At 39.8% G+C, this 24,060-nt stretch overlaps 1 protein-coding gene across 1 annotated transcript; it reads left to right on the top strand.

The window, feature by feature from the left end:
- The first annotated feature begins 3,147 nt into the window (after positions 1-3,147).
- HSD17B13 (hydroxysteroid 17-beta dehydrogenase 13) lies at positions 3,148-22,214 on the top strand. Its single transcript, XM_080796473.1, has 7 exons — positions 3,148-3,493; positions 7,188-7,295; positions 8,427-8,558; positions 10,783-10,889; positions 12,552-12,689; positions 15,484-15,600; positions 21,122-22,214. The coding sequence occupies exons 1-7, from the start codon at positions 3,284-3,286 to the stop codon at positions 21,210-21,212; spliced, it is 903 nt and encodes a 300-aa protein (XP_080652599.1). The 5' UTR covers positions 3,148-3,283; the 3' UTR covers positions 21,213-22,214.
- Positions 22,215-24,060: the final 1,846 nt, after the last annotated feature.

Below are 24,060 nucleotides of genomic sequence, written 5' to 3'. Positions count from 1 at the left end.
CGCTCAAAATCCCCCATTAGCTTCTCACCTAAAACTTAAAGCTAAAGTCCTTACCATGAATTAGAAGGCCGTATGGAATCCAGTCTTCTCACCCACTACCTTATTACCTGCCTTAGTCAGAGTTCTTCAGAGAAACAGAACCAGTAGATTTCATATACATACATACATACATAAAAGGAGGGATGATATTTCAAGGAATTGAAGAATTGGCTCACATTATTGAGGGAGGCTAGCAACTTGGAAACCTGTGGGAGGCTGGCGGGCTAGAAACTCTTGGGCAAAAGTTGATGCTACAGTCTTAAGGCAGAATTTCTTCCGACTCAGGGTGTCTTAGTCAGTTCAGGCTGTTACAGCACAATACCAAAGACCAGGTGGATTTTAAGCAACTCAAATTTTCCTCCCAGTTCTAAAGGCTGGGAGTTCCAAAAGTCAAGCCACCAGGACTTGGCGTCTGGGGAAAGCCTGCCTCCTGATTCACAGCCAACCAGCCCGTCTTCTTGCTGTGTCCTCACATGGCAGAAGTGATACGGGAGCTGTCTGGGATCTCGCTTACAAGAATCCTAACCCCATTCATGAGGGCTCCATCCTTTTGAACTAATCATCTCCGCATACCATTACTTTGAGAATTAAGTTTCAATATACAAACATTCAGTCTACAGCAAACACTCCTCCTAGTCCTTGGATGTTCCATGATCTCTCACCTCCCAGTGACTCTACACGTGGTTTCCTGTATCTGGAACATCCTTCCCCATGGGGCCAACCCCTACTCCCCCGTTAGGTCCCATTTATGGCTCACCTCCCACCCTCCTCCCATCCTCAGGTCTGGTGATGCTCACAGAGCACCTTACATTTAGGACCTTCATAGCCCTTTGCACCAGGTGGAGAGTAAAGAGGCAAGAGATTTCTCTCCTCCTAAGGAAATGGGGAGCCAGAAAACAGAGGTGATCGCTGTGTAATGCTTTGACAGTATGATATGAAAGATGGGATAGCAAACAGGAGTGGGGAGGAAAAAGCTTTTGCAGGATATTTTTACAATGGTAGAGAACAGAAAGTAGTTGAAAGCCAAAGAGACAAGTTCTGTAGGCAAGAAGAAGTTGGAATTGATAGGGAAAGAATAATCAGAGGAACAAGGAAAGAAATATTGAGACATACACTCTAGAGATCACGACCCTCTCTTTGCTACTATAAGGAAAGAAGTTGGATTGATATGCAGAGGTGAAGCAAGGGGTTTCATAAATTTAAAATATGCTGAGGCTGTACATGGAGCTTGTTTGGATAGAAACTAGGCTCTGGGGCACCTGGGGGGCTCAGTCGGTCAAGCATCTGCCTTCAGCTCAGGTCATGAACCCAGGATCCTGGGATAGAGCCCAGTCAGGCGCCCTGCTCAGTGGGGAGTCTGCTTTTCTCTGTCCCTCTGCCCCTCCCCACTGCTTGTGCACTCACTCTCTCTCAAATAAATAAATAAAATCTTAAAAAAACAAAAAAAGACAAACTAGGTTTAGGAGCCTCATGAAATTTATAAGACATTTAAGACTACCTAATACTGCTTTATCAGTTTGGCAGTACACAGAACCTTTGACAATGTACTAATGAGCTCTCCAGAAAGGAAGGAAGAAGTATTTATTTGAAGAGATTTTTTAAAAATTATTTTAATTAACATGTATTATTTGCCCCAGGGGTACAGGTCTGTGGATCATCAGTCTTACACATTTCATAGCACTCACCATAGCACACACCCTCCCCAATGTCCATAACCCGGCCACTCTATCCATCTCCCCCACCCCCTAGCAGCCCTCAGTTTGTTTTGTGAAATTAAGAGTCTCCTATGGTTTGTCTCCCTCCCGATCCCATCTTGTTTCATTTTTTTCCCTCCCTACCTCCCATGGCCCCCCGCCCACCTCTCGAATTCCTCATATCAGAGAGATCATTTGATAATTGTCTTTCTCTGATTGACTTATTTCGCTCAGCATAATACCCTTTAGTTCCATCCACGTCGTTGCAAATGGCAAGATTTTGGGGGTTTGATGACTGCATAGTATTCCATGACATATATATACTACATTATTTGAAGAGATCATATTCCTCAACTTGAAAATGGCAGATTACTCTAGTTAGACTAAGCAAACAGTGGGTTATAGTAATGTACATAAATCCTCTAACTTTCTCATTTCATGGTCTCCAAAGAAAGAGTGGTATTTCCTAATAACCAATGTTCCAAACTCTGTCCCTGTTTATTTGACTAATTTAGGTCATTTAAGTGAAGTCATGCAATATTTGTCCTTTTGTGGCCCTCATTTCACCTAGCATGTTTGGAAGGCTCATGAATGTTGTAGCATATATCAGTAATGCATTTTTAGAAAGGAATAATATGCCCATGTATGTTTCTAATACATTTTGTTTATCCATTCATCTGTTCATGGACACCTCAGTTGTTTCTACTCTGGGGGGGTTGGAAGTCACTCCACTTTTATTGCTTCTCGGCCTTTTGGCTAAGATCAAGTGCAAGTCGTACCACTTTTTTTTTTTAATATTTTATTTATTTGAGAGAGAGAGACAGTGAGAGAGAGCATGAGCGAGGAGAAGGTCAGAGGGAGAAGCAGACTCCCCGTGGAGCTGGGAGCCTGATGCGGAACTCGATCCTGGGACTCCGGGATCATGACCTGAGCTGAAGGCAGTCGCTTAACCAACTGAGCTACCCAGGCACCCACAAGTCGTACCACTCTTAAGTGGAGACTTACAGCACCTCCTGTAAAATAAGTAGTTCACAGAAATATTGATGCTTAGCTTTCCTGAATAAATGAATCACACTAGGGTTGGTTGGCCCGTATTTAAGTCTCCTAAAGATAATATCTCTCCTTTCTCCTTTTCCTTCAATTAAACACACACACACACACACACACACACACACTGGTTTACAGAGGGATACCAAGAGACGACCAGAACACCATTAGCTGACACGCTCCCTCTGGAATTATTTCTAGAGGAGAAACTTCACTGTGCAACACAGAACACAACTGCTTCTCAGTAAGCCAGTCCGGAGAGCACTTCTTCCAGGATTCCGTGTCCCTGTGCCAAGCTTTCAGTAGCAATTGCATCACTTCCAAACTCAGGTGTTTCCAATCTACTAGAACACGTGGACAAAGCCTGCAGCAAATCTGGCTTACTTCTGCCAGTCCCATCCACACTTGGAGCACAGCTCTTCCCGGGAACCCTGTGGAGAGGGTGGCTCTCTGCGGGTGTTAGACGAGGACAGAGCCAGAGGAGAAGAATACAGAGCAGAGCCATGAATATTATCCTGGATCTCCTCCTGCTTCTGTTCACCATCATCTACTCCTACCTGGAGGCACTGGTGAAGGTTTTCTTTCCCCGAAGGAGAAAATCGGTGGCTGGGGAGATCGTTCTCATTACAGGAGCCGGGCATGGAATTGGGAGGTGGACTGCATATGAATTTGCAAAACGGAAGAGCCGACTGGTTCTGTGGGATATTAATAAGGTAACGCATTCACGTGCTCATCTTTTGAAGTCACAAGTAAGACATATGTTGTAAAAATTATTTGACTTAGCAACTGCTTACCTTTGTATTTTTCTTTTTCAACGTTTAATAAACTCTCCAGTGCCATATTCTACATATGCATTGGGATGGTTTGACAAAGGGAACATAATTGAGAACTAAGCAGTGATTTTTTTTTTTAGTGCCATGATATGCAGGTTGATAACACGGACTCGGAGCCAGGCTACTTACAAGCCTCCCTGTTTCCTTATCTTTTTTTTTTTCTCTTTAATATTTTATTTATTTATTTGAGAGAGAGAGAGAGCAAGCATGAGCAGGGGGGAAGGGTGGGGAGAGGGAGAAGCAGGCTCCCCACTGAGCAAGGAGCCCAGTGCGGAGCTCGATCCCAGGACACTGGGACCATGACTTGAGCTGAAGGCAGATGCTTAACCAACTGAGCCTCCCAGGTGCCCCACTGTTTCCTTCTCTTTGAGATTTTTTTTTAAGGGTTTTTTTTTTTGTTTTTTTGGTTTTTTTTTTTTTTGACACGGAGAGAGAGAGATCACAAGTAGGCAGAGAGGCAGGCAAAGAAAGAGGGGGAAGCAGGCTCCCTGCTGAGCAGAGAGCCCGATGCGGGGCTCGATCCCAGGACCCTGGGATCATGACCTGAGCCGAAGGCAGAGGCTTAACCCACTGAGCCACCCAGGCGCCCCTAGGAATGTTTTTTACATTGTTAAAAGCATGTCAAACAAGGCAAAAACCAAATAAAGAAACAAAGAAGAACATATAATAGAACCTCTTAGTGCCTTCCCTCACATGCACACCGTCCTAAAATATTTACTCTGGCAATTTACACAATAGTTTGTGGACTCCTGGGCAAGAGGATTAAATAAGTGAATACTAAACAAGTGAATGCTCGGCCATAGTAAACATTAGTCGTGTTAAATAAAACCCACAACCAGTGGGTCGGGCTTTCTCTTGAGCATTCATATTTTTCTTGTACTGTTATTTGTAAACACTATATTAGCTTCTCAAAACTGAAATAACTGAAATTTTGTATCATTTCCCCTAAACTTGTGAATTCTGGTAAGGCCATGAAAATATACACAGAAAAATGTTGCAGGATTTTAAGACTGGAAAAACCGTGAAGTTTTTTTTTAAGAATCAGGTTTTCCACAAATCACAGTGAGATCTTAACTGCCATCGTATTGCTACTCTCTGATGTTCTTTGCTATCATGTCCAGTTAGCCCCTGCTTCTTAAAGCCTTCAGAAACATCACTTGGGGGCACCTGGCTGACTCAGTCGATGGAGCATGTGACTCTTGATCTTGGGGTTCTAAGTCCAAGCCCCACACTGAGGGTAGAGATTACTTAAAAGTAAAATCTTTAAAAAGAAATGTCACTTGAACTTAGAAAAGTAGTTCTTCTCTGGTTCTTTCCAGGCACTAAGGATACTATACAAGGAAAAGTTGACACATTTCTGTGTAACAGACCCAGGCATTTAATAGATGAGTTGATGTACATGAAGGTGATTTGGCTTCGGTTTGGTCCTTAAAGAGATTCCAGTGCAGTCTTTAGAAGAGGACGAGAATTTAAATTGAGAAAACTTGTCTGCTGTTCTCAAGCACTCATCAAAAAAAGAGAACTAAGTATAAATCCATGAAAAAGACTTGATAAAATCTAACCTTTGGGTCTTTCCAGATGTGTGTTTTGGGGGAGAGAATTCACACTTATTACATTTTTTTTTTAAGATTTTATTTATTTATTTGACAGACGGGAGATCACAAGTAGGCAGAGAAGCAGGCAGAGAGAGAGGAGGAAGCAGGCTCCCTGCAGAGCAGAGAGCCCAATGCGGGGCTCAATCCCAGGACTCTGGGATCATGACCTGAGCCAAAGGCAGAGGCTTTAACCCACTGAGCCACCCAGGCGCCCCACACACTTATTACATTTTTAAAGTTCCAGTGACAAAGAAAAAAAAATGACTTATTTAAGATTCTGCCTGAAGGACGAGTTGCCTCACCTCACAGGATTTCTTTGAATCCTTGAATTTTATGGTTAAACATTAAAGGTATTAAACGATTCACTCTAGGGCTACAAATGTAACTCAGATCTTCTTTGTTGTGGCGGCTTCTTTTGCCTGACCTAATGAATCATCTTAGCAGTTTCCCTCACTCAATCTGAACTGTTGTTTTAGGAAAACTCTGGAAAGTGGAGTAAACAATGCAAGCTGGAGTTGAAGCTAAAACAACTATTTTGCTTACAAAAAGACAAGGCATTACATTTCGTAGTTCTATAGCTCGGTTGTAAGACTGACCAATTTTTAATTCTTCAATCAAAGCCTCTGAGGAGAGCTCTGGTGACCAGTGCTCTCTACTGACCGTGAATCTAGGGATAAGAGAATGCATGGTGGTTCCTGTAATTGGGCAACGAGCAAGCGACCAACTGAAGCCAAAATTGGGGAAAGAGCGCCTGTCCTCCTTTACTCCTCTGCAACTCCCAAAAGACTATGAGGGGACATTGACTCTGTGACTACATGTCCTAATTTCTGTTCAGGTCTCTTCTTTGGGATTTCAGGCTACTGCTCCGGGGCTTAGCCTGAAGTAGTGGAATATGAAGGACCCCAGGGAGACAGGGCTGGCTAAGGGAACCCACCTGCCACTCATTCAGGGACTGCCCCCCCCCACCCCGAACAGCTACACAACTAACAACCCATTGTGAGAAAAGGGCTTTCAGGTGTCCTTGCCTCTTAATCACAAAGAGTCTATAAGTTGTGAGAGGACAAAGTGCAATTTTTAAAACCGTATACTCTTAATAAAATCAACAGAAGTCAAAACTTGAAAAGAATTCTAATTTTCCAGAAATGCAGGTCCAGAAACCACAGGACAATTTTATCTTAGGAAGAAGGTCTTTGAATTCAGGCTGAAAATAAGTTTCTCCTTCTCCATGTCCTGGAATAGTTACAAAGTTACCACAAAGTTACTACATTTGCAAACTTGAGGAGACTATCCCGCAGCCCTCCCCCATTTTCACTCCAGAACACTCGCACACAAGATTATATCCCCAAGAGTAGTTTGTCTCCCTATAAAAGTCTTCCTCAAATAAGGATCCCTCTTTCTCCTTCCCTCCTAGAGGGTTCAATTAGAATCCTCAAGAAAACTATGGCAGGCAGAGGCATAGACTTTAAAATTACCATCGTTTAGAATTGCTTTACTACCTATTATATGGTTGGTGCTCAATAAATATATGTAAAATGAAAAGCTGAGTTTTCTTTTCTCGTGTCCTCAAACATCTCCATTCATGACCCCACCAAGAGCAACATCTTTCAAGCATGTTCTAGCTGTGAGAGTAGCCTGCTTCAGAAAAACTGCCTCCTGGAGAACCCTCTAACCCAAGATAAAAAGCTAGAAAAACATGAAGGATTTTTTTCCCTCCACTTTGACACAGAACGGCTGTTGAGAATAAAGCCAAACAAGGTGAAAACACGCGACGGATGGGAGCACTGGCTGGCAGGAACGCCAGGTAAAATCTCTTTGCTCATTAGGCAAGCAGCGTCTCTCCTGAAACCTTCTTACAAACGAGGAGGGCATTTTGGACATGAATTTTAATCTTTAAAGACCTTTCTTCTCCAGTTCTTTCTCTCCCACTCTTGTCCCCTAACTGACCTACATCTTTCTGCGTTTGTCTTTTCCAATTACAGCGAGGTGTTGAGGAAACAGCAGCCGAATGCAGAAAACTGGGGGCCACTGCCCACGCCTACGTGGTGGACTGCGGTAGCCGAGACGACATTTATAACTCTGTGAAGCAGGTGAGCCTTCAGATGACACATTTCTTCAAATGATTTTGTATCCATTGACATGGAAAATGTAAAGTTTCTTTCTGGAGGCCTGATTTCGGTTACAACTGAGGAGGCTGTGGGAAGACGGAAGGGCATACGTTATCACCTTGCATAGAATCCACTCAACTCCGGCTATTCTTATTGTTAAATATTGGGGTCAATTTCTTTGTGCCCAGAAGTTTGAGCAGTGGTGCGGAGTGACAGAGAAGAGGTGTATCCCCGGGAGAAAGGATCACTTTCTAGTTTCGTTTTAGTCTTACTTTGGCACTAATTCCTTTTTTATCTGCAGTTTTTTTCTCTGAGGGATTTTATTTATGTTGCTGGTAACCTAGCCTTCTATAGAAAACGTAATGTTAATAATATGACAATGTTTAAAAGAGTAGATATCAAATACATGGAACCGAGCACACTGATAAATATGACTGCAGGCTTTAATCTCCCCAATAACCCTATTGACCTCATTTGACAGATAAGCAAACCGAGGTTCAGAGGGGTTAGGCTGTCCGTGGTGACGTGGCTAGTAGGTGGTAGGACCAAGATTACTCAGCACTATGTACGTATTTGGTCAGGACTGATGTATCGATGAATCAGCACAAATATTGATTTCACCTTATAGACAAGTTTTAAAAATCTATGATTTACAGGGTCTGAAAATTTAGATGTTGAAAAAACAGTTTCTCTTAGCTTTATGACAGTGTTCCCTTGACATCCACTTTTTTTTTTTTAAGATTTATTTATTTATTTGACAGAGAGCGATCACAAGTAGGCAGAGAGGCAGCTTGGGGTGGGGGGGGGAGGAACAGGCTCCCTGCTGAGCAGAGAGCCCGATGCGGGGCTCGATTCCAGGACCCTGAGATCACGACCTGAGCCGAAGGCAGAGGCTTAACTCACTGAGCCACCCAGGCACCCGACATCCACTTTTTGACTCAAGTTTTTGTCCTGCCTGAACTCAGAGATCTGATCAAGTGCAATAAAAAATCTAATCCCTGAATGACCTCAGCCCTGAAACTTTGTTTCTTTTCTTTTTTCAAAACTTTGAGTTTCTATAACACATCCAGTGAATGTGTTTTGTTTTTTTTTTGGTTTTTTTCCATTTCAAAGGTAAAGAAAGAAGTGGGAGATGTGACCATCCTGGTGAATAACGCCGGGACAATATATCCAGCTGACCTTCTTAGTACCAAGGATGAAGAGATCACCAAAACTTTTGAGGTCAACATCCTGGGACATTTTTGGGTGAGTGTGAGAAACCTTTCTGGTGTGTGGATATCTCACACTCCTCTTTAGGTGTAGTTAAGTTCACACCTTTATATATATCTTTAGGTGTAGTTAAGTTCACACCTTTATATTTGCCTTAAGTCAAGAATCACCAAATTAATTTGAGTGGGAGAGTCTCTGACAGAAGAGCATGGAGTTTGAAGGGATGCAACTCACCAGAATGTAGGCTAGTGGGTCTGTCTTATCCACCAGAACCTAACACAAAACATGACCTGGATGGACCGAGTGCTCAATATATTTGTGGAGCTTTGCTAAGGGTTGTCAATGTACATCTTTTCAGTGCTTTAGAGGAAATATATACAATATACGTTCACTTGTGACCTCAGAAAATGGAATTTTAGAACTGAAAGGACAACATAAATCACTACTTGAATGTATATAAGGGTTAGGAACTTTTCTGCAGGGACTCAGACAAGCTCTAGATCCGTGACAAACCTAGATCTATGGCTCAACAGACCTCTTATAATTGGTTATCAGAAGACCGAAGGGGCGCCTGGGTGGCTCAGTCGTTAAGCAGCTGCCTTTGGCTCAGGTCATGATCCCAGGGTGCTGGGATCGAGCCCCGCACTGGGCTCCCTGCTCAGCGGGAAGCCTGCTTCCCCCTCCCCCTGCTTGTGTACCCTCTCTCGCTGTGTCTATCAAATAAATAAAATCTTAGGGAAAAAAGACTGAAGTATGAGTTTGTAGAAAGCATTTACATGGATTTATCTTCCAGTGCCCCAATATTAAATCTAGAGCCTAGAGCAAATCTGGGTTCTGGAAGAGAAGGAAGAGATGTATTCCCCTCTGCATCTGCCCAGCCCCCCACACATGCTTGTGAGGATTATTATGCCCACCAAACTGCATAGGGACCTCAAGTGTTAGTTATCTGTAGCTGCATAGCACATTATATCAAAATTTAACGGCTTAAAGCAACAATAAATGTTTTCCTTTCAGAGTTTGTGGGTCAGAAATTTGGGAGTGGCTTGGTTTGGCAGTTCTGGCTGTGAGAATTTGCTAAAGGGTCCGTAGGGTGTGTTTATTTCATAAAATACTGATACTTCTCACAAGACAGCAAAAGCTTTTTGGAGACAAAGAATGGCTTTCTGTTTCCTGTAACATCAATATATAATACACAATGTCACAAATAGGGAGATACTAAATCTAATCATGATAGACCATGATTGTGGATAGGACAAAACTCAGCTTTTTCTACTTAACTTGATATAGTAACACAAGGTTTCAATTCTTCTAATTAGAATCCTTCTAATTAGAATGCTCCAAACCAAAAAGAAGAAGAAGAAAAAAAAAGGAAAAGAAAAAAAAAAACTACATGATACCAGATTACCACAGGGGATATTTTCAGTTCTGAAAACACTAAATTTTTCCCTTGATATTATTCAGTTGACATATCCATTAAAGAGACATTTGATTTCTTCTGAAGGGACAATAGAGCAATTTTATTTTTAAGATTTTTGTTTATTGGGGCACCTGGGTGGCTCAGTCGGTTAAGTGTCTCCCTTCGGCTCAGGTCATGATCCCAAGGTCCAGGGATCAAACCCCCAACTGGGCTCCCTGCTCAGCAAGGAACCTGCTTCTCCTTCTGCCTCTCACCCAACTCATTCTCTCTCCCTCTCTCTCTCTCCCTCTCCCCCTCTCTCTCTCTCTCCCTCTCCCTCCCCCTCCCCCTCCCCTCTCTCAAATAAATAAAACCTTTTAAAAAAGATTTTTTAAATGTATTTATTTGAGAGAGAGGGAGAGAGAGTGCACAGGAGCCCATGAGCACAGGGAGAGGCAGTGGGAGAGGGAGAGAAAGAATCGTGAGCACACTCTGCACTGAGCCTAGAACCCAACAAGGGCTCCATCTCGTGACCCTGAGATCGTAACCTGAGCCAAAATCAGGAGTCAGACACTTAACTGACCAAGCCGCCCAGGTCCCCCAGGGAAGAAGGGGACATACTAAAATGAGTTCTTAGCATGTGATACTTAGTACACAGCCCTCAATGCCAGCTTAAACAAATACATTTAAATCTTTTTCATTTCTGTCATTTACATGGAAGTGATCATAGAATATTGACACGTATTTCATTTCATCTTTAAAGTTGTCTCAAATGTTTTTTCTTAAAAAGAAAACTACCTAATTTAGAAACCTAACACCTGTGCCATGTTTGTTTGTTTGTTTCTTTCTACAATGATCTCTAAGATCACAAAAGCACTTCTTCCATCCATGATGAAGAGAAATCATGGCCACATTGTCACAGTGGCTTCAGTGTGTGGCCACGGAGTGATTCCTTATCTTATTCCATATTGGTAAGTAATATTTTCCAGCAATGACATACATGTGTATCATGTCTTTTAGGGGTTTATTAGACCTTAGATTCCAATCCTCGTCGCAGGGTTATTTACAGAATTTACATAGTAATCTAGAATAAACTTTTAAAATGACTCCTCCTAAAACAGTGAAATTGGTTGTAATTCTTAAGATAGATTTCTGAAAGCTCCTCTGTAAAGCAATGAAATGTAATGGCTAGTATGTTTCCGTTGTATCCTGGAACAAGTACATGTTAATAAAAGAAACAGGGACCCACAGACTAAGAAATAAAACCTACAGTAGTCCAAATGAACATAAATTAGTGCCGTCACCTGCATGCCCAAGATCAGCTCACCAGAGCGAGCCCTGGACCAAAACATTTTCCAGTGTGCTTGTGCCACGAAAGACGGTGTGTGTATGAGAGAGAGAGAGAGGGACTGAGCCTCTAGCTGATTAAAAGATGCAGATAGTACATTCCATGATCTACCCCTTAGTTGACCAAAAAGAAAAGGTTGGGGAGCCCTGAGGATACACTCTTCGCAAAATCTCGCTTTCTTGTAAATTCCTTCAATGGTATCTCATTTCCTTACTTCGGTTTCATATCAACCTCATCGAAAAACTTGCTAACAGTTGGTCCAGTTCTTTTTATAACAGGCAACACACGAGTCTCAGTGGGAGGGTGTGGGTAATTAATAGATTTATTAGGTATTTAGACATCATGGTCAAGGTTAAACTGAGTCATGGACAAAACTACTTCTGACATGGAAAGTAACACTATAGTAAAATTTCAATGTCAGGGGTCATTGCACACACATAAGGGTTGTTTCAAGCTGTCTTTGCTGTCTTAAAATATAAGAATTTCACAGCTGAAACATTTGCTATTGCTTTAATGTTTAGAAACATGGAAACCCAATGTCGTAATACTTTTCCTTTTTCTCTTCCACCTTAAGAAAGCAGATGGCCTTTAATTTTACTGTTCTTATTGTCACCTGATTCGAAAATACAATGAACATTTATATAGATTCTTACAGGTAATGAAGTTATAAGGCATATGCCAAACAATTTAATCCTCAAGTCAGCCCTACATTTTATTACTTTCATTTAAAAATCAGAACATCAAAGAAGATAAAGTGATATGCTGAAGGCTGCACACACAGGCTCCCCCACGCCACCTGAAGTCTTTTCATTTACTCCAGATTTTCACAATGAAATTAAGAAGCCAAAATGACCTCTAAGGTCAAGAGAGAAACTAGGAAGTCACTTAGCAAGAAAGGAGAAATGTGTAGAGTCCCACAGAAGTTGCAGTGTAAATATTAGTTATGTAGTTTTTCTAAGTGTGTTTTTTTTCTGTTTCATACCTTTTCAAAATAAAAACAACAGTTAAAACTGATCAGAAAACAGCCTGACCAGAAAACCTTACACTAGGGTAGAAATGTGAGCAGTCAGTCAGTTAATACATTACTAAGATCCGTCCTATTGCTATCGTTGCTAAGTAAGAAATTGGTGCATTCAGAATTCGGTAAAATCACGTTAAGAAAATGTAAACGAAAACTGATGACCAAGTGGAAGATTTAGGACATTGGCTTCTACTTGTTCTCAAGCCAAATCAGCGTTGCCTTCTTAGAGGAAGCTAGTAATGATGGTGGGTAATTCTCTTGCAGTGCCAGCAAATTTGCTGCCGTTGGCTTCCACAAAGCTCTGACATCAGAACTTGAAACCTTGGGGAAAACTGGAATCAAAACCTCATGTCTCTGCCCAGTTTTTGTGAATACTGGGTTCACCAAAAACCCAAGCACAAGGTGAGGTCGAAGTCAAGTTAGGATGAGAATATGGCATGAGAAATTGATATGAAATCTGTACAAGAAATCTTTAGGGGGATCAACTGAGAAAAATGGAAAAACTGAAAAAGGAAAAATGTTTCTTAATATTGTACTGCCTTTAAGTTTTCACTTTGAAATTAGACGAATAAAGGGGGAAAATGCATTGATGACTGACTAGCAGGAGTGACCGGCTGCCAACGGGTTAGGCAATTGGGTGTTTATTTGTGTCCAGGTGAAAGGTTCAACACACTCAGGTGCCAAGAGGGAATGAGAGGGGGGTGGGACAGGCTGGAGAGGTGTGCTCAGGGATGTCAAGAATGTCCTCTCCTAGAAGCCCCACCCCCAAAATGAATATTATGTAACATCCCCCTTGCCCATTTATGGTTCGTCCCCCTCAGACTATGGAAAGATACAAGTATACGCCCCCTTTCCATCTTCCATGGTGCTAGCATGAAGTACTCCAACATTTTTCAAACTGCTCTGATCCTAAGAATCCTCACCTGGGCTTCCATAGGAAATAAATGTTCTATGGGTCTTCCTTAGAGATTCTGATTGAGTAGGCCGAGATGAGCTCCAAGGATGAGATGTTTTGCTTTGCTTTGCTTTACAAGCATACCTATACCTACCAGCTCAGTCTGGAGACAGGTTTGGAGAACACTGATGTATTAAATATAACCCCAGCATTTGATCACCATTACCTCCTTGTCCTCCATAAAAATGCAAATGCTCCTAGGAGCAGCAATAAATTGAGCCCCTAACCCTTTTATCAAGATGAATTTCTACGAGAACTTTATCTCTGGTAAGGGAGGATTTGAAACCATAAGAGAGGGGAAAATGGTCCTGAAAGGAGGTGGGGGGGGGGAGGCAGAAAGGTAAAGAGATAGTCCCTAAAATTCAGATACCTTCACAGATTTGCCTCGATTCTGGTATATATTCTGCTGCAGGTTAACAAAAGACACTAAGCTTGCTCACCTGAAGCCAGTTTGGTACTAAAGGGGAACTAGTCCTTGATATATTCCTTCACAAGGGCTAACAAATTCTCCTTAAAACTTAGCCTCCTTTGAAGCCACTGACTCGAGCTCCGGATTAGCCGTGTGGCCCCTGGAGCTGTGGTCCCCTGCGGGCAGTGCAGTTTTTAATAGTGCTAGACCACAGGCACTTATCAAGTACACAGTATTTAACTAAATACCGTGGTATGACTGGGACTGTGGACTCCGTTTGCTTAAACAGCAAATTGGGCCAAATAAAACCCTCTTGGTAAGCATTCAGGACTAGTGGGTGCCAAGAGTACCAGGTCCACTGGTGGGGAAGACACAGTAGATGAGAAGAATAAGGCTAATGCGACCCCAGAGAGTGCGGAGGCCTGAGGGTGACCCTTAGGGGCTGATAGGCAAATGCTGAAGATTGACCCAGAAAGCTGGATTCCGAATCCCCTTGGCAAAGGCTAAAATATTTATATACTAATGTCAGGCTTGGCTCAGACACTGGGTTGAAGAAACCAGGTAGGAAAACTCAGGGAGGGAAGAGGCAGAACCCAATAATTTAGAAAGGTATTGATTTATATTACTCTGTGCTGACTTGCTACTCAATGCCATGGAAACCTCCATCCCATAATAATCTGTAGTAAATCACAGAACCTGTCAGGAAAGGAAGTTACAATTTAGCTCTTCTACCTTTTTCCATTCAGCCTGTGCCCAGACTTCTTAGTTTTGATGTAACACTTTCAGTCCATTTATATTTTAATTTCTTGTCATCATCATGCACTAGTGGGTCTTCCACTCTGGGCCTGTGGTGATAAATGCTTCTCAGGAACTCGCGTACACTGTCTTCAGTATGTACAAGGTCACGCCTCCAGAATGCAGTATACTCCCTGCGTGCATCTTGAACTCTCATTAAATCGTAACACAGGCAGTTCAGAGGTGGACCGCAAGAATTAGATGCCTTCAAAATAATCCAGTTTTGGGACGCCTGGGTGGCTCAGTCAGTGGAGCAGCAGCCTTCGGCTCAGGTCATGATCCCAGGGTCCTGGGTTCGAGTCCCACATCCAGCTCTCTGATCGGGAGAGAGCCTGCTTCTCCCTCTGCTTGCTCAGCCTGCTGCTTGTGCATGTCAATGCTCTCTCTCTCTCTCTCTCACAAATAAAATCTCAAAACAACAACAATCCAGCTTTATGGGATAACTCCAGTAGAAACAAATTATGCTTAGCCTTGTATCCCAGAAGCCCTGAAGAAAGATGTCAGATGTTTCCTTTCTGTCCCAAAAATAATCCTACCCACTACTCTTCCTTGTCTGGAACCTCTTCACCTCTATCATCTAATTCCTCTCCACCACTTGATACATTTTTTAAAGATTTGTTTATTAGAGAGCATGAACAGAAGGGGCAGAGGGAGAAGGAGAGAGAAAATCCTCCAGCAGACTCCCTGCTGAGAGTAGAGCCCATTACGAGGCTTGATCCCAAGACCATGAGATCATTACCTGAGCAGAAACCGAGAGTTGGATGCTTAACTAACTGAGCCACCCGGCGCCCCTCCACCCTTTTGATATTTTGAGGGAGTGAGCCAGTAAACATGCCCAGTGGATGGGGAAGTTTAAGATTGTGATAACAAAACATCCCCATGTCATGTGTGGGGTGGGTGGGAGCAGGTGGCATTTCTTCAGTGAATCCTAGAACCTTTTAAATCCTAATTTGGTGTCATGATAAGTTAAATTTCCTGCCTTTGATAATTAAAGCAACAACAACAAAAATAACCAACCTTTTTTCTTCTTATCACAGACTGTGGCCTCTCTTGGAGACAGATACAGTTGCAAGAAGCTTGATAGACGGAATACTTACCAATAAGAAGATGATTTTTGTTCCCTCGTATTTCAATATCTATATAATACTAGACAAGTAAGTACAGCACAAAACATCTAAAATGCTAAAAACACCAATACAGCTGTCATTATGATGAAGAAAGAGTATTTCAGCTGTGAAAGTTGCTGTGGAAACCCCCTCCCAGGCCTGGGGAGAACAGTTAAGTTTTCTCTGTTACTGCCTTATTCAGTCCCCCCCAAAAAAGAATGATTTATTTTTTTTTTAATTTTTTATTTATTTTCAGCGTAACAGTATTCATTGTTTTTGCACCACACCCAGTGCTCCATGCAATCTGTGCCTTCCTTAATACCCACCACCTGGCTCCCCCAACCTCCCACCCCCGCCCCTTCAAAACCCTCAGGTTGTTTTTCAGAGTCCATAGTCTCTCATGGTTCACCTCCCCTTCCAATTTCCCTCAACTCCCTTCTCCTCTCCATCTACCCTTGTCCTCTATATTATTTGTTATGCTCCACCAATAAGTGAAACCATATGATACTTGACTCTCTCTGCTTGACTTATTGATTAGAATGATTTATTTTCTCTACCACATCTACCATCTCACTTTAATCTTTGCTAGAAACCATTCCAACTGATGGAAAAACAGTTTAAAGAAAATGCAATATAGCTGAAAATAAAGGGTCTATTTAAAAGCCTACTGGAGTTTTGATGGAAGTTGCATTGAATCTATTGATCAACCAGGGGAGAATTGACATTAACAATAGTGAGTCTTCCAATCCAAGAAAACAAAGAACATAAAATATCTTTCCTATTTTTTCTCTTACCTTCTTTAATATCCCTACACAACATTTTATCATTTTCAGCATACGGTCTTATACACCTTTTATCAGATGCATTGCAAAATTTTAATATTTTTGATGTTATTGCAAATGGCATTTAAAAATTTTTCTATTTCCCATTGTTTGTTACTAATGTGTTTGATTTTTGCATTTTGATCTTGTATTTAGCACTCTTGCAAAATTCATTTCTAGTAGTTTTTTAGATTCTAACAAATTTTTTTTTACAGATTATTTCAGATGATCATATTGTCTGCAAATAAAGCCACTTTTACTTTTTTTCTAATCTGCATGGATTTTGTTTCTTATTGCACTGGCTAGAACTTTACATACAATTTCAGATAGAATTGGTGAAAGCATACATCCAAGTATTCCTCTTAAGCTTAAGAGACGAGTATTAAATATTTCACAATTAAGTATAACATTAGCTGTAGATGTTTTTTCATAGATGCTTTTTATCATGTTTAGGAAGTTCCCTTCTGTTACAATTTTGATGAGAGTTTTTATCAAATGCTTTTACTAACTGTATTAAGATCATATTTTCTTTCATTTTCATTTCCATTTGTTGATATGGTACATTTTGCTGATTAATTTTAAAGAATAAATTACCCCTCCATTGTAATGTGTTTGTCTGATTTTTGTGTCAGTATAATATTGACCTCATAGAATGAGTTAAAAAAAAAATACATACCCTCCTCTTCCTTTTTCCAAAAGAGCTTTTGTGGGTTGGCATTATTTTTTCTTTAAACATTTGGTAGAATTCACTAGTGAAGCCATCTGGGCCTATTTTCTTTGTAGAAAAGTTTTAACTACAACCTAATTTCTTTAAAACCTATAGGGCTATTCAGGGTACTTATTTGTTCTTGGTAATGTGTGTCCTTCAGGGAATTTGTCCATTTCACCTAAGTTGTCAGATTTATTAGAATAAATTTATTCATAATCTCCCCTTATTATATTTTTAATATATTTAGAACATCTCATTCCTGATATTGATAATTTGTATTTTCTATTTTTTATTCTCTTCAGTCTATCTAGAGGTTTATCAATTTATTGATCTTTTTCCAATGAACTAGCATTTGGTTTATTTTTTTTAAAGGTTTTATTTATTTGACAGATCACATGTAGGCAGAGAGGCAGGCAGAGAGAGAGGGAGGGAAGCAGGGTCCCTGCTGAGCAGAGAGCCCGACACGGGGCTCGATCCCAGGACCCTGAGATCATAACCTGAGCTGAAGGCAGAGGCTTAACCCACTGAGCCACCCAGGCACCCCAATTTTTGTATGTATTTTTTAATTTTTCATATGTTCTATTTCACTAACTTCTGATCTTTATTATTTCTTTTATGCTATTTTCCATTTAATTTTCCCTTCTTTTTCTAGTTAGTGTGTAAACTGAGTTCATCAATTTTTTTTTCTAGTATAGGCACTTAATGCTATAAAGTTCCCCTGTGTACCATTTTCAGGTCTGTCCCTCAATTTCTAACATATTATGTTTTCATTTATATTCTGTTCAGAATACTTTTCTGATTTCCCTTTTGTATCATGGGTTGCTTAGAAATGCACTTTTTAGTTTCTAACTTTTTTGAGATTTCCCTGGTTTCTAATTTAATTACTTTTTAATGATATATTTTAAATTTATTGAGACAAGGTTAAGCTTGGAAAATGGTTTATTTTGGTAAGTGTTCCATGTGCACCCAAAAAGAATGAATAGAGTATTCCTTATTGTTGAGTGTTCTACAAATGTCAGCTTAGATCAAATTGATAGTGTTATTCAAATCTTCTGTGTTTTTACTGATTTTCTGACTATTTTATCAATTATTGAAAGGAATCTCAATCTTTAACTATAATTATGAATTTGTCTATTTTCTTTTCATTTTGCTTCATGTATTTTGAAGTTCTGTTATTATGTGCATAGCAATTAGGATTATTGTGTCTTCTGGATGAATTAACTCCTCTGTCGTGTTGGAAATAACCTTATTTATCCCTGGAAATATACTTTGCTGTGAAATCTACTGATATTAATACAGCCACGTCAAGTTCTTTAGATTAATGTTCTCAGTATATCTTGTTCTTTTCTTTTACTCTTAACCTATTTATCTCCTTATATTTGAAATGTGTTTTTGTAGGCAGTATATAGTTCTTTTTTTTTTTAATCTAATTTGGCAATCTATGCCTTTTAATTGGGTATTTAGACTCTTTACATTTAATATGAATATTGGCATAGTTAGATTTAAATCTAGGTATAAAGCTTGCTATTTGTTTTCTATTTATCCCATTTATTCTTGGTTCCTTTTTCTCTTTTTCTGCCTCCTTTTGCTTTAATTGAATATTTTCATGTTTCCATTTTATTTCATCTTTTGGCTTACTAACTATAATTCTTTGTTTTGTTACTTTAGTTATTGCTTTAGAAATCATGGTATGTGTCTTTAACTTATCACAGTCGATCTTCAAATGATATTATACCACTTCCTGTATAGTCTAAGAACCTTACAATGGCATACTTCTATCTCTCCCCTCTGACTTATGCTATGATTATCATATATTTTAATTCTACATATGTTAAAAAACATACATTATGTAGTTTTTGTGTGTTTAAACAGTCAATATCTTTTTAAAGAGATTTGAATAACCAGGTAAATTCTTAAATGTTTATCCATGTGGTTAACATTTCTGGTGCTCTTCATTCATTTGTGTAGACCCAGACTTCTATTGGGTTTCATTTTCCCTCTGCCTGAAGAGTATCCTTTAACACTTTCTCTGCTGGTTGTGAATTCTTTTGCTTTGTGTATGTTTAACAAATTATTTTGTCCTAAGTTTTGAAAGATATGTTTATTGAGTATAGAATTCTAGGTTGGCAGTTTTGTTTTTCAGTACTTAAATGACATTCTCTGTCACCTCTATGATTTCCATATCATCTTTGCTGGAGGCTGTTCTAACTAAAGCAAAGATTATTTTTAAAGGAATACAATATGGTAAAGTGGTTAAGAATGAAGGCTCCACCTAAGGTTAAAAACCGCTTTACCACTTACGGAGTGTTTTGACCATGGATGAGTTATTTAACTTATGTGGCCTCAGGTTTTCCATGTATAAAATGCAGATGGTGTTAATACCTCCTTTCTAAGCATATCATTAAAATACCAGAAGACAAGTGAAGCCCCTGCCATTAAAAACAACAACAACAACAATGCAGAAGTCAGATATTAAAGGCTTAGGAAACAGAACTTGCATAACATTCTAGGAAAAAGGGCATCTGGATGGCTCAGTCTGTAGAGCATGCAACTCTTGATCTTGGGATTGTGAGTTCAAACCCAACAGTGGGTGGAGAGATTGCTTAAAAATTAAAGAAAATCTTTTAAAATATGCTAAGAAGAGATAGGAATATTTACCCAGAGGAGATAATCTCAGCTTTCTTTTGAAGGACAGTTTATGATCGACTAAAATTGTATCAATGAGAAGATAACAATGCTAACTTCACGAGGTCTTGGGTCATTTTGAAAGCAATCCACATAAACGGTGCTACCTTGGAATGGAACAATTCGAGAACGGGGACAAACTTCATTGCTACATCAATTTCAATCTTCCATTTTAGCTTAAATAGACTAACTTAAGTTAGCATAACCTCAGCCTCATGGTAACATCATCTCAAGGGTTGACTAAAGGTCTTGTTGCCAAGCAAATGTAAGAAAGGAGTTTCATGGGATTCCTCCTCTCTTGGGGCTCAAAACGGGTCATGTTGAAAAATGTTGAAAAAAATCAAAATCAGCGTATTTTCTTTTGAACAAGATACTAAGCATAGTCATCCTGTCAGGTTTGGAGAATAGGTATCCTTGTACAAGAAACAAGAGTCTCAAAGTCTTTGGTATTATCGTGGAATTGTCATGATGGTATGCAGCAACAGGGACTTACCGTTTATCTTCTTCACATATAATTCCTTTTACAGAGATAGACGATGTTGTGAGCAGATGCAGTTACTAGCATGGAGGTTTCTTTGTGAGAATAGTTAAATAGTTATACTTCTCTTTCTCCCAGGCAGAGCTCCCCTGCCCCTTTGCTTATTCTATCCATCCAACCCCAGGCAAGGATGTAAATCTTGCATTCGTCAATACCAAAGTGATTTTCTATATGACTTTCTTTGCAGAATGTGTTACACCTTCCTTCTTAAATTCACACATACTCTCTTCCTTTCATCTGCCTACTCAAATCTTCCCCATCCTTGAACACTTTTGAAGTTTTCTTTCGGTATTCTAGCCCACATGAAGTCTCCTCACAGTTATAGCCCTTAATTAGAGAAGGCTGGTATTTCTCATTCATTGCCTCCTCTTAGCCTCTCAGCTCAACAATAAGCTGCTCAGGCCATAGCTGAGTACCTTGGTCTACCTTCTTACAAGGTGTGTAACAGATAGTAAATATTTAAGGAGAAGTGAAGGGATGTAGGTTCAGCAGTGTCTTTCTGTGAATGCTTCCTATTAGGATTCATTGACAGTTTCAGCAATAAGTCCAGCCCTTTAATATTTCATTAATATGAGAAGGTTTGAAGAGTAGTATATATCAGTGCTTTCTTTATATGTCCACAGTATTTGAACTACGAGTATTAAAAGACACACACACACACAAAAGAGAGAGGGGTAGATGTGAAGGGAAAAAGGAGGAACACAGGAAGACTAAATGCAAACCAGGTAACTCTCCATAATTTTAATGGACAACAAAAAAGAACTCTTGTGTCAAAAATTTTTAATTGAGAATTTTTCATCTTTTTTTTTCATACAGATTTCTTCCTGAACGAGCCTTGGCGGCTATAAAGCATTTACAGAACATTCAATTTGAAGCAGTGATTGGCCACAAAACCAAAATGAAATGAATAATTGAGCTCCAGCCAGAGATGTACACACCTTAATGATGTAAATCTAAGTTTAGAATCAAGGCATCAGAGCTTAATTTCACATTTTTCAATACTGTTAATATTAAAAACATTGGTTTGACATTAGCAGCACTCAAATGAATGAGACTAATTACCTGTCTTTCTCAAGAATATTAATGTAGCTCTAACAGATCCATTTTTCATCCCATGCCTCTTAAAAACTTCTGTGCTTACATACATATATTCAAAAAGCCACTTTTCTTAAGATATTTTATTTCTTTTCTTTCTGCTTCGAGGAGAACAAGGCTACCTCCCTGCGAGTAAATACAAAGCGAACTTATATACACAGGGAAGGTCTAAGACCTTGTCGACATGTACGCCATGTGAGCTAGCAGTTAGAGATGAAGTTTAAGCAGACAGTAGTCCTCCAAAGGACAAAAAGGTTAGTTCTATGAAATTCAACATTTGGAAGCTTTCTCTAGCTTCTCCCATTTCATCAGCCCAAAACAGTGTAACAGTATTCTGTAGTTTCTTGCCTGATTCTGTCCTTTGTATAGCTCTTATGTCCACCAGGAGTAGACACTCTGTACTTTCTGCCCTTTTCATAACCTGTTAAAATACTGTACCATTACAAATGGTTACCCTCTCTTGAATCTCAGGATATCTAAAAATTTAACCCCATAATAACTTCCTTTTTTGTAGCTTGTGCTTTCACATATCATTGGTACCAGAGATGTTTAGATAGTTTTGAGCTTCAAAATAAAAACTAACAGAGAAAGGAGTTAGGCTGACTACCTAATACTAGACAGTGGATCTAAGAGATGAAAGAGTGGTCTCCTTTTTAAACAGAAAAAAAAAAATCTGATTCCCACTACAAGAGTAATCTTATTTCAGGGTTTTTCTCATATATAATAGACTGCTTTTATATCAACTATCTGCCTGTTTTTATTAAAAATGATAGATTAAAAACTAATCATTAATAAAAATTTCTTAAAAAACAAATGACAAGTATGTTGTGCTTTTAAAAAAAAAAAAACCTCTTGGGTGCCTGGGTGGCTCAGTTGGCTAAGCAACTGCTTTTGGCTCAGGTCATGATCCTGGAGTCCCGGGATCGAGTTCCACATCGGGCTCCCTGCTCACCAGGGAGTCTCCTTCTCCCACTGACCTCTCTCCTCTCATGCTTTCTCTCTCTCATTCTCTCTCTCTCAAGTAAAATCTTTTAAAAATTAAATAAATAATAACCTCTTGTGGTTGTTAAAAAGAGATTTGATCTTTAATCTCTCAGTCTCAATGAATCTCCTTCAGAAAGCAAGGATCTGGATGGTGACAGCTAGAACCTGCAGATACTAAAGGGTCCTGGGGTTCTCTCAGCTTTGGCTTCTTTGACAGCAGGAGTGTTGGTTTATCAAATGACTTGCTGAATCCTTTCTGTGTGTGGCACTGAGTGAAGTATTATTGTTTGAGATTTTTTTTTCCTAGCTACTTTGGCAATAATTTTTATTCATGATGATGTTTTATTTTTTTAATTATTTTTTAAAGATTTTATTTGTCAGAGAGAGCACAAGCAGGGGGAGAGGCAGGCAGAGGGAGAAGCAAACTCCTTATCTAGCAAGGAGCCCAATGCGGGACTCGGTCCCAGGACTCTGGGATCATGACCTGAGCTGAAGGCACACGGTTAGCTGACTGAGCCATCCACGTGCCCCCGTGATGACATTTTAATTCCTTGTTTTAAAACTAAGAACTGTAGGGACGCTCAGGTGGCTCTGTTGGTTGAGTGTCTGCCTTTAGCTCGGGTCATGATTCCACAGTCCTGGGATCGAGTCCCACATCAGCTCCCTGCTCAGCAGGGAGTCTGCTTCTCCCTCTGCCTGCCTCTCTCCCTACTTGTGCTCTCTCTCTCTCACTCTCTGACAAATGAATAAATAAATATTAAAAAAAATAAAACTAAGAACTGTATAAGTGAAGCTTAAAATGTGTTATTTTAAAAGTATGATTACAAAATTTCAAAAGGGAAATATGTAAAGTAGAAAATATAAGCCTACCCCCCCACAATCCCATTCCTCAGAGGTCAGGCTATTAATGCACAACCTTCTGGTCATTTTTTAAAGCATATACAGGCATATATATGATAAATACATTACATTCTTTTATTATATGTGCTATTGTATGTGTTACATAACAAGTTAATAACATGCATTATATTCTGTAACGTGTTTTTTTAACTTACTACTATATCACAAACAGCCTTTTCTTTCAGTAGAGTTTAACCTCATCCTTTTTCTTGGGCTTGTATTACTAAATGATATTATAATAAACAATCCCTTTGTAACAGACATTTTTAATGTTTCCAATTCCTTATTGCTCAACAAATCCAAAAAGATTGAAATAATATGCATATTTTCCAACCACAACAATATGAAACTAGAAATCAGTCACAGGAAAAATCTGGAAAGAATACATATATATGGAAGCTAAGTAACATGGTACTAAACAATGAATGGATCACCCAAGAAATCAAAGAGTAAATAAAAAAATACATAGAGACAGGGACTCTGGGTGACTGTGGGTGACTCACTCAGTTGAGCATCCAGTTCTTGATTTTGGCTCAGGTCATGATCTTGGGATTGTGAGATGGAGCCCCGTGTCAGGCTCTGCACTCAGCATGGAATCTGCTCAAGATTCTCTTTCCTTCTGTCCCTCCCCACCAACTCTCATATTCTCTCTCTCAAATAAATAAATAAAATCTTTAAAAAAAAATACATGGAGGGGCGCCTGGGTGGCTCAGTGGTTTAAAGCCTCTGCCTTCAGCTCGGGTCATGATCTCAGGGTCCTGGGATCGAGCCCTGCA

This window comes from Martes martes, assembly GCF_963455335.1.
Source record: "Martes martes genome assembly, chromosome: 2".
In the NCBI taxonomy this organism is placed as follows: Eukaryota; Metazoa; Chordata; class Mammalia; order Carnivora; family Mustelidae; genus Martes; species Martes martes.
This window is presented reverse-complemented; position numbering and strand designations above follow the sequence as displayed.

Bases quoted from the DNA above. Each gene is read 5' to 3' on its own strand.
- HSD17B13 (XM_080796473.1), top strand. From the start codon at position 3,284: ATGAATATTATCCTGGATCTCCTCCTGCTTCTGTTCACCATCATCTAC. The intron at 3,494-7,187 runs GTAACGCATTCA...TTCCAATTACAG, and splicing joins TTCTGTGGGATATTAATAAG to CGAGGTGTTGAGGAAACAGC. The intron at 15,601-21,121 runs GTAAGTACAGCA...TTTTTCATACAG, and splicing joins ATCTATATAATACTAGACAA to ATTTCTTCCTGAACGAGCCT.